This window comes from Lucilia cuprina, chromosome 6 (assembly GCF_022045245.1).
Source record: "Lucilia cuprina isolate Lc7/37 chromosome 6, ASM2204524v1, whole genome shotgun sequence".
In the NCBI taxonomy this organism is placed as follows: domain Eukaryota; kingdom Metazoa; phylum Arthropoda; class Insecta; order Diptera; family Calliphoridae; genus Lucilia; species Lucilia cuprina.
Window position 1 is genome coordinate 17,437,036 of NC_060954.1, and position 12,367 is coordinate 17,449,402.

General features: G+C 30.2%; 1 protein-coding gene across 2 annotated transcripts in view; it reads right to left on the minus strand.

Moving 5' to 3' along the window:
- Window positions 1-12,367, minus strand: part of LOC111680389 — a 200,674-nt gene that overhangs the window by 53,778 nt on the left and 134,529 nt on the right. For both annotated transcript variants that reach the window (XM_046953780.1, XM_046953779.1), the window contains 5 exons: window positions 7,809-8,212; window positions 7,151-7,742; window positions 7,022-7,079; window positions 5,216-5,335; window positions 4,946-5,145 (listed from right to left, as the gene is read on the minus strand). In XM_046953780.1, the coding sequence (XP_046809736.1) occupies window positions 4,946-5,145; window positions 5,216-5,335; window positions 7,022-7,079; window positions 7,151-7,742; window positions 7,809-8,212 (1,374 nt within the window). The remainder of the gene's footprint in view (window positions 1-4,945; window positions 5,146-5,215; window positions 5,336-7,021; window positions 7,080-7,150; window positions 7,743-7,808; window positions 8,213-12,367) is intronic.

A 12,367-nucleotide genomic window follows, 5' to 3' on the forward strand; every position in this document is an offset into this window, starting at 1 on the left:
AAAAATCAAAAGTTTCTCAAAAAATGTTTCCTAGTGTGAAGCAGGTCTTACAAGCTCACTGACTAGTCTGTGTAGTCCACAGTATAGTTCCCAGAGGAGTCACTGAATAGATCACAGACTAATTAACTGACAAGTCTACTAACTTTTTTGCTAACTAGTCCACAGGCTAGTCAACTGACTAGTCTGTTGATTAGTCTATGGACTGATCTTTTGAATACTCTATGAACTAGTCTGAAACAAGTCTGTGGACAAGTCTGAAAAATAGTCTTTATACGGTTATATTGAATAGCATATAAACTGGTCTATTCACTGGTATGTTAAATAGTTAATGGAATGATTAATTGAATAGTATATGAGCTGGACTATTAACTAGTTAACTAGGCATAAAAAGAGTAGAAGATGGTACATGTCAACTTGTCTGTTGAATAGTTTTCAAACTGATAAATCTTGTTTGAAATTTCCTACGCTTCTAAAGATTTAACAATTACTTAAATTAGCATTGCAAATTATTAATTTTTAAGTTATTTTGCTCTTGGGTTTTTACATGTAAAAACGCTATACAAATATTTATTACATTTCATTTATTTTACTCATATACCCTTTGGATTCAAAGTGTGTTACGGGCATGAAAAACAAAAATCAGCCTTTTGGAATAAAACTTTTGACGTTTTTCGCTTTATATTTCATCAAAAAACGATTTTTTAAATTTAATTAAATAAACACACAACTAATTTCAATTGGTAAACTTTTGGTGTTTTCTGTTTTTTTCTCTCACTCTCTGAGGTTTTTGCCATAAAGTTCGCAATCGAAAACAAATCAATTGTTGGAGTTGAAAAGAAAAAAAACGTAAACAAAAAATAAATTAAATGGAAATAATACATATAAACAAACTAATAGAAACTGCGAAATTAAAATTTAAGAAAATATAAGAGATTTATATGTTTTAAATTCGTGAAATGTAACGTATTTTACTGGTTCCTTTGCTATACACTAATCACATGTAAACAACAACAACAGCAAGATTTTTTAATACCAAACGGAAATTATTGTGTTGGCGGAAGTAGTTGTCGTTGTCGTTGCTGTTTTCTGTTTTTTTTAAACCCTAAGAGTATTCAAATAAGAGCAAAGTATAAGTGAATTTACTCTTAATTTATTTAGCAAATAGCAGGAATGGAAAAGTTTTTACTATTGCATTTGATTTTGGATATTTTTTTTTAAATACGCCCAAGACATATGGACGATTGTGGTATTAGTAGAATACGTATGACTTATTTGTCGATTTGGTCTATCTATCTATCTATCTATCTATCTATCTATCTATCTATCTATCTATCTATCTATCTATCTATCTATCTATCTATCTATCTATCTATCTATCTATCTATCTATCTATCTATCTATCTATCTATCTATCTATCTATCTATCTATCTAAGCGAGATAGTGGGAGGTACTTCTTTATAAGTGAGAGCGGTAAGTACTTCTTTTTAAGAGAGAGTGGTAAAAACTTGCCTCTAATGTCATTGATAAAATTGGGTACATTGGATCATTATTACTAAATAATATATTAAGATAAATCATAAGAAAAATTCAATCTCCATTTTGTTTTGCTTTTTGTTTAACTCTTCGCATTATGAATTAATGTTAATTTTTGATATAATGTTATTCTACTAAGTAGGCAATATTTTCAATATGTCAACTTGCATTAACATCAGTGACAGGCTTAAAGAGATGGGAGCTCACATATTTTGACAAACAAATTTAAATTTACTCAATAAACTTTTGATAACTAATAATTAATAAAATAATTTGGTTATGCATATATGTAAGTAAATAACTCATAGCACTCAGCCCCTGTTAGCTTTAGATACCGATCAATGATTTAGAATGTGTGCGAAATCAAAAAACCCGTTTAACCTTTTTTAGACATTACAAAATGATTTTGTGAAACAAAAAATCACAATGCTCCATTACAATCTGTCACATTGTGTAGAGAATATAAAACATTTAAACATACTTTTCTTTCATTTCATTGTCAAGTGTAACACAAGCTGACATGTTAATCACATATTTCGATATTTGTATTTATTTATGATTTTCAAAGCAGAAAAAAAATCGTAAATGCGTAAATATAAAACAAAGGAAAGCAAAACATTAAAAAATCAAAACTTTTTATTATATTTATGATTAACATTTTCAAAATTTTGAATATTTTTGCACATTACTGCCACCCCTTTTTGTCATCAAAGCAATTTTTATTGATAACATTGTGTTGCAAATTACAATGTTTTTTCTTAATAAAAAACAAAATAAATATTTAATAAATGTACATAATTTAACATTGAACTTACAAAAAAGTGTCATTATTCAAGGTGAAGAAATTGTCAGTTTTACTTTTGTCCAGAACGAAAAAAAAAAGCGGAGATGTTTCAAACAAACAAAAAATAATAATGTTTGTAATATTTTTAAATTGTACACAAAATAGAAATTATGAATTGTGTTAAAAAAACAACAGATTGACAAAAGATCACAAAAAAATATGAACAAAGGTATTGAAATGCAATGATTTATGGGGTCATTTTGTGATTGTTTTAAATGACATTTGTAAAAAATCAAAAATAATTATGAGAATGATAATTTTTAAATATATTAAAAACAAAAACTGTTTAAATGGAAAACAAAAATGTTTTAATTTAAACTTGAACTTCATTTGTCTGAAGTTACATGTTTTTCAAACCCCAGAAAAAAAGGATATCATGTGAGCAACACTCTCGTAAATTTATCATTTTTATACTATAGACTAGATTAAAGACTAGAATATAGATTAGGCAATAGATAAAGCAATAGCCTACAAACTAGTCTATTGAATAGTCTATAGACTTAACTAGACTACAGATAAAACTATAGAGCATAGACTAAACTATAGACTAGACTATAGACTGGACTATAGACTAGAATATAGACCGGACTATAGACCGGACTATAGACTAGACTATAGACTGGACTATAGACTAGACTTTAGACTAGACTATACACAAGACTATAGCCTAGACTATAGACTGGACTATAGCCTAGACTATAGACAGGACTATAGACTAAACTAGACTATAGACTATAGACTAGACTATAGACTAGACTATAGACTAGACTATAGACTAGACTATAGACTAGACTATAGACTAGACTATAGACTAGACTATAGACTAGACTATAGACTAGACTATAGACTAGACTATAGACTAGACTATAGACTAGACTATAGGCTAGACTATAGACTAGACTATAGACCAGACTATAGACTAGACTATAGACCAGACTAGACTATAGACTAGACTATAGACCAGACTAGACTATAGAGTAGACTATAGACCAGACTAGACTATAGACTAGACTATAGACTAGACTATAGTCTAGACTATAGACTAGACTATGGACTAGACTATAGGCTAGACTATAGGCTAGACTATAGGTTAGACTATAGACTAGACTAAACACTATAGACTAGACTATAGGCTAGACTATACACTATAGACTAGACCATAGACTAGACTATAGACTAGACTATAGACTAGACTATAAAATAGACTTTAGACTAGACTATAAAATAGACTTTAGACTAGACTATCGATTAGATTATAGCATATATTATAGACTAGACTATAGAGTAGACTATAGACTGGACTATATACTAGACTATATAATGTACTGTAGACTAGACTATAGACTATACTATGTCCTATACTCTAGACTAGACTATAGACTATACTATATCCTATGAACTTGACTATAGAGTAGAATATAGACTGCACTATAGACTAGATTATAATATGCTCTAGACTGGACTATAGAGTAGACTATAGACTGGACTATATACAAGACTATATAATATTTTCTAGACTAGACTAAAGCCTAGACTGCAGCGTAGATAGATTATACAATAGACTAGACTATTAATTAGACAAGAGGTTAGACTATAAACTAAAATATTTTTTTATTGCTTAAAAATCATAAATTCCTAACACTTAAATTGTTTATTTTTATTAAAACATATTAAAATAATTACACAAAAATTTTGTTTTAAATAATTAATAATAAACAAAAGCCATTAACAATAAAATTCATCTGTTCAGTGAAAGAAGCAATTATCGATATATAACTCGACCTCCCTCTAAACGTGCATAAACTTGCACTCTTGATTTTTTCAGCTTTAGCCAACATTTTTTCATTCATTTGGCCATAAAACAAACGAATATCCCAGGCGAGAGTAAAACGAACAGCACACGCGTTAAGTGGCCAATAAATAAATTAACAAGTAATTAAATGTGTCATAATTAACACAAACAATATTAAAAAAGAACAATTTTCAATATGTTTTAAAAAGAAAAGTATGTAAATATAAATTGAAATTTGGAAAAAATGAGAATAAATAAAACAAATTTGCAAACTGTCAACCCATTGTGCTAATGAAAAATTTCCGCATTATTTCTTTTTGTAATAAAAAAAACAAAAAACTAAAGACATTTAAAATTATGAGTCGAAATATTTTGCAAGTGTGTAAATATTTTATGTTAATGAAAAAATTAAAATATTAACTTGTTAATAAAGTATTATTCGTAATAAGAATTATTTACAAAATTATTATTATTATTTCGCAGACATGTTGACATTGTGGGGGTTTGACAATTAAAATCAATTATTTTTAAAAATATGTACAACACTGTTGAAAGGAGAAATGAATGAATTGCTAATGCATTTATGATTTATATGCCTTTTATAATGTAGACATATTTACACAGTTTTTGAATTTTTTCTGTGTTTCATATTGAATATTTTTGTGCAAAAAAGTTTCGATTTACCACTTCGCATATGCATTTTTCAGCTTTTTGAGAGAGATATTTTCAAAAGTACTTAGGAAATAATATAAAAAATCAAATCTTTACAACTTACGTTTTACATTCTGAACTACTTGGCGCTCGTAATTCCAACATTTGTGATGTTTTTGTTTTAATTAAGAAAAATGAATTCTTATCGGCGGCCTCCTGACGCACTAACGTTTCCGAATCGATGCTCATAATGGGACTAACGGGTTTATTATTAACTTCGGTATTACGGGCTGCATGTAAATATTTCAATGAATATTTATCGTCCTAAATTATTAAATGAAAATAATTATTATACAATTTTGACTTTATAAAAACAACTATTTATAAAATTTACCTGTTTTGTCAGTAATACAATCATTGTTTCGAATAATAAACCGTGTAATTGTATACTTGGATTTTTCTTCATGGTCAAACTACCATCATGTATCAAACGGTATTGCGTTAAATCCAAATTCTGAAATGAATTTTACAGAAATTTAAAAAAATTAATTAAATGAAACAAAAGTTTAAAGATGAGAAGGTTTTCATCAGACTATATGGAATAGACTGTAGACTAAACAGCTAGACAAGACCAAAGACTAGGCTACAATGGATTCGACTATAGACTAGATTACCCACAAGACTTTAGACCAAAATATAAGCAAGACTTTAGATCAGACTTTACAGTAGACTATAGACTAGACTATACACTAGACTATACACTAGACTATACACTAGACTAAAGACTGGACTATAGACTAGACTTTAGACTAGACTATAGACTAGACTATAGACTAGACTATAGACTAGACTATAGACTAGACTATAGACTAAACTATAGACTAGACTATAGACTAGACTAGACTATAGACTAGACTTTAGGCTAGACTATAGACTAGACTTTAGGCTAGACTATAGACTAGACTATAAACTAGACTATAGACTAGACTATAGACAAGACTATAGACTAGACTATAGACTAGACTATAGACTAGACTATAGACTAGACTATAGACTAGACTAGATTACAGACTAGACTTTAGACTAAACTATTGACTAGACTATACACTAGACTATTTACTAGTTTATAGACTGGACTATTTTTAGCCTATAGAATAGACAGCAGACTAGACTATAAACTAAACTACAGACTATCTATAGACTAGACTAAGATTGTAGACAAGGCTAGACTATAGACCAGACTATAAACTAGACTATAGACTAGACTAGACCATAGGCTAGACTAGACTATAGACTAGACTAGACTATATACTAGACTATAGACTAGACCATAGACTAGACTAGACTATAGACTAGACTATAGACTAGACTATAGACTAGACTATAGACTAGACTATAGACTAGACTATAGACTAGACTATAGACTAGACAATAGACTAGACTATAGACTAGACTATAGACTAGACTTTAGACTAGACTATAAACTAGTATATAGACTAGATTATACACTAGACTATAGAATAGATAATAGACTAGACTGTAGACTAGACTATAAACTAGACTTAAGACTACACTACAGACAGAACTATAAACTAAACTATATACTAGATTTAAGACTAGATTATATAACCTGGCCTCCGATAGGTTAGTGGTTAGTGTTCTAGTCTGGTAGACCGGAGGTGGTGGGTTCAATTCCCACCTGTGACACTGGTTAAAGAGGCTCACAATAGGCCCGATAGAGGCCTAGGTGTATTTCTTCGGATTTGATGTGTATACATCCTCCTTTCAAACTAACTAACATAGGCTAGACTATAGACTAGACCATATGCTAGACTTTTGACTAGACCATAGCCCGGGCTATATTCCAGAACGTAGACTAGACCATAGACTTGAATAATGACACAACCAAACTATAGATTTGCATATAGACTAGAATATAGACTAGATTATAGATTATACTGTAGACTGCGCTAATGTCAAGACTATATAGTTAACTATAGACAGGACTATATGTAACCTAGACTACAGACTCGACTGTAAACTAGACTTTAGAATATAATATGTACTAGACTATGTACTTAACTATAAACTAGATTATGTACTTAACTATGGAGTTCACTATTGGTTATACTATATAATAGACTATGTACTACAACTATAAATCAGACTGAAGACTAAACTACTGACAAACAAAACGTACCTTGAATTCGTCCTTATCAAATGTTGATTTGTCTAATTTACGCTGAATATTTTGCAATCTGAAAAACAAAATCACATTAATAGAAAACAAATCACTTTTGCCAACACAAACATAATCAAATTATCATACTTATGCGCATCTTCAGCTGTCTTTACCGCCTGATTAACATCGACCAATATCTTTTTTGACGACTCTAAAGCCTTTTGTATAGCCTCCGCCTCGGCTGTATCCTCGGGCACCACACGCACCGTTACTTTATAGAGATTTTCAAACAACAGGGGATATTTGGTAAGACGTTGCAATACCGTTGGCAATAGATCTTTCAACTGCAAACGACGACAGGCCTTATGTGATTCAGCTTTCGAAAGCAACTTTTGTAGTTGTTCATCTTTGCGACGTTTCTCTTTGAGAGCTTCTAAAGCAATTTGTTGACGAGCACAAAATTGGGCGGCAAATTCACGTAACTCTTCACCGTTTTTGCCATCAAACATTTCGGCGAATAGATCGCCAACACTATTTACAATATAATTATGATCGAGACGACGCTGTTTGAGTTTTTGCTCAAAGGCACCGTGTAGGTCACACAGCGATGACAAAGATGGTGGGAAGAGTAACAATAAATGATCTTGAGAAAGTAGATTACTTTCTTGGAGGGGCAATAAGAATAGATGTTTTAAGAGTTTTAAAGTGCGGACATGACTACGTTCGGTTTGATAAATTTCTAGAATGAAAAGAAGAAGAATTGGATTAATAAATTTCAAAGTTTGTGTAACTAAATAATATTCACCATTTATAATCTCTTGACGTTTCTTTTCGGCATCTGTAAGAGCTGCCAAAATCTCGCCAGCTACATTTGAACTCCAGTCGGCTTCATTGAGATCATCCTCCTCATCACTTTCGAAATTCCAATGACGTGCCATTTGACCACCAGCCGCTGAACCACCCAAGAAACTAGCATTTGAAGAACCACCAATACTGCCATGAAACGAGTCCTGATGACTGTGCTGGTGCTGATGATGATGATGGTGGTGATGCATTGCTGAGGTGGTGGCTGTTGGTGTCGCAACACCTGCTCCACCCATTTGTTCCATCGAAGTAGATGGACTCTCGGAGCCACCACCCGATGACAGACTAGAATTTGAACTTGCTGTGAAGTTGGAATTTGAGAGACCCAAATCTGGTTGATCATCGCTGTAGATATTTATAAAGAAGAAACGGATTAGTAACGTAAACTATTATAATATGAAAGTACATAATGGAGGCATTTTTATTAAAAAAAATCATTATTTTCTTTTAACAATTTATAAAAAATATTAAATTTAATTTTACTTCTATTATACCCCTTAAGGTATGCTTTATTTTTTCATACTTACTTATCATGATTATAACCTAAAATTTCTTTGAAACTTTTACTGCGTGTATAACGTATTTTACTTTTCATTTTGGTATTTTATTGTTTGTAATTTCTATATAAACTATTTTATTTTTCTAACAAAAATATTTTATATTTTTTTCAGAATTAACAGCTTTAAATATTTGCTTATGAGGAAACCGTGGAAGCATCATTAAAAATGAAATTGTATAAAAATACTAAAAAAAGAAAGATTTAATAGTAAAAACAACTACATATTTTAATTACTTGAATTCTTACTTTTCAATAGTTTTTCTTTGTAATTAAAAAATTTGCACAATATTTCTTGTTTTTATTTTATTCTCTCATAATAGTTTAAATTTCAACACCTGTTGCTCAGCTATTCACTAAAAAGTACGCAAAATATTCACTCATTTGTCACTCACTAACTTATTCACTACACTTTCAAAATGTTTGTTCTTCAGTCATGGTTGTCAAAGAAGTGTTGTTGACTAGAGTGTTTGTTATGCACTAGTGTTACTTGCTAGTTTATGAAGTCCTTTCATTTAAAAGTTTTCTTTTTCAAATATTTAAAATAATTTTCCATTCACAAAACTTTTCCATAGATTTTCATAGAAAAAAAAACGAGTCTCAATGTGGGGCATAATGTCAACAAATGTAGAAGTGCATCAGACAAACTAACTAAGTTTGCTGCTAAGTTCAACGTCAGTTTGTTCGAAATTAAACCATTTCCAAGTTATTTTTTTCTTATGGAAATTCTTTATTTAAAAAAAATTGCTTTGGAAATGGAATACAGACTTGACAATAGACTTGAATATACATTTGATTGTAGAATATATAGACTAGACTATAGACTAGACCGTAGACTAGACTTTAGACTAGACTATATACTAGACTTTAGACTAGACTATAGACTAGACTATAGACCAGACTATAGACTAGATTATAGACTAGACTACAGACTAGACTATAGACTATACTATAGACTATACTGTAGACTATACTCTAGACTATACTATAGACTATACTCTAGACTAGACTATAGACTAGACTATAGACTAGTCTATAGACTAGACTATAGACTAGACTATAGACCAGACTATAGACTAGACTAGAGACCAGACTATGGACCAGACTATAGACTAGACTATAGACCAGACTATAGACTATACTATAGACTAGAATATAGACTACACTATAGACTAGACTATAGACTAGACTATAGACTAGACTATAGACTAGACTATAGACTAGACTGAAGACTAGACTATAGACTAGACTATAGACTAGACTATAGACTAGACTATAGACTAGACTATAGACTAGACTATAGACTAGACTATAGACTAGACTATAGACTAGACTATAGACTGGACTATAGACAAAACTATGATTTGTAGAAAGATATTGATGGATCTCCAAAATCTGTATAAATTAAAATAAGCAAAATAGACTATAGACTGGACTATAGACAAAACTATGATTTGTAGAAAGATATTGATGGATCTCCAAAATCTGTATAAATTAAAATAAGCAAAATAGACTATAGACTAGACTATAGACTAGGCTATAGACTAGACTATAGACTAGACTATAGACCTGACTATAGACTAGACTATAGACTAGACTATAGACCTGACTATAGACTAGACTATAGACTAGACTATAGACTAGACTATAGACTAGACTATAGACTAGACTATAGACTATAGACTAGACTATAGACTAGACTATAGACTAGACTATAGACTAGACTATAGACTAGACTTTAGACTAGACTATGGACTAGACTATAGCCTAGACTATAAAATAGACTAGACTAATGATTCGAGTATAGACTAGACTATAAAATAAACTATAGACTAGAGTATGATTTGTAGAAAGATATTGATGGATCTCCAAAATCTGTATAAATTAAAATAAGCAAAATGTAGCATACTTTCAAGTGTCACGATTGCATAAATTCTTAGTCAACAATTAGATTTGTGTGAACACATTCTAAATTTCTTGCCAATAAAGTTTTCTATCAACTGACAATTTTAATTTCAATTTGCAAATTAGTAAAACGACTAAGTATATCAAGGATATAAAAACAATTGTTCTAATAGCTGCGATTGTGAAAATGCGGTCAATGGAAAATTAGAAAGTTAACAGAGAGTCACAGGAAAAAAAGCACTAAACAACAATGTACAAACAAATAATATATCTACATAAAAAGAACTTAACAATTTTAAAGAATAGCTTAATAAAGATGATTCCCACCCAAGCGGAAGTTGCAAGGATAATAAACTTTTTCTATTGTTATAAATAAAGAAAAACTATTTGCAATTAAATTTATTAACTTTTATATAGAAAAGAAAATTATAGTAATTAATTTTAAAATAGAAATATAAAACGCATATAACAGAAATGGAACGACAAAAAAAACGGAGACAAAACAAAACTAGAAAAACATTTGTGATTATTGAACTATTTGTAACAAGACACAATAAACAATAATAGAAAAATTGAAAAATAACCTTTAGCAGTCATAACAAAACAACAGCATTTCAAGAATAATGGAAAAATTAGAGGCATACTTTTAGGGTGCGGTATTTAATTGTATTGAGGGAAAAATTTTTTAAACGGATGTTATGATTGTTAACAACACACAACTGAGAAAAAAAACTAGGCAGACAGACAAAAAAGAAACTAGAACACATACATACATACACACATTTGTAAAAGAAAGGAGTAAAAATGTCCACTGTATAGAAAAAAAAAAATTTTAAAGGTTTATTTGTAACCAAGTTTTCATTGTCATTTAAAAACATACAAATATATATAATATAATGAAATGATATCATATTCTCCTGTGGTTTTTAAACATCTATTATCGACTGGTGGAAGATATATGATCAAACAACCAAATGACTTTTGCTAACAATACTGGCCTGAAAATAGGCTATGGAAAAACTATTTTGAATTTTTATTAAACATTTGGCTGAAAATATTTAATATTCGTCATAAAATACACATTTATACGAAATGTGCAAAATGTAAGCAAAAAAAGTTTAATGATTTTGTAGCATTTAGAACACAATTTTTTAAAATTCTAAACTAAGTTCTCGGGAACACAGTGTTATTATCGAAATATTTAAAACTCACTTTCTTCTTCTCTCCAAAACCAACACGCCTTCATAAAACATATTTCATACTTGACTTCAATATCATATAACATTTGACCGACTGCAACTACTCACTCAATTAGTATATCATCTTTTAATTTCTTACTGTGGCGTGTGCTGGAGGACAAGGATATAGTAGTCTCTTGCATTACATTTACTATTTCACACCGAGACGTACGTGTATAACATTTATATGAATTTTACATGTTGAGCTATAACTATACATAAATTTATTTATTTGCATTCATATTTGCTTTCATTGTCATCATCATCATCATCATCATAATTTGTTAATATTGTCAGTGGGCATGTGTGAAATAGGAAACCCGTTGGGAAATCTATTCAATCAAACAGTCGACTCTTTACTAACCTAGTCTATACTGTAGTCTAAAGTCTAGTCTATAGTCCAATTTATAATCTAATCTATAGTCCAGGTATATACGAGTTTATAGTCTAGTATTAAGTCTAATCTAGTATATAGTCTAGTTGAGTCTCTTGTCTAGTCTATAGTCTAGGCTAGAGTCTAGTCTATAGTCAATTCCTTACACTAGTTTATAGTTTGGTCTATAGTCTAGTCTATAGTCTAGTCTATTACCTAGTCTATAATCTAGTCTGTAGTCAAGTTTATAGTCTAGTCTATAGTCTAGTCTATAATCCAGTCCATAGTCCAGTCTATTATCTAGTCTATAATCTAGTCTTTAGTCAATTCTATAGTCTAGTCTATAGTCTAGTCTATAGTCTAGTCTATAGTCTAGTCTATAGTCTAGTCTATAGTCTAGTCTATAGTCTAGTCTATAGTCTAGTCTA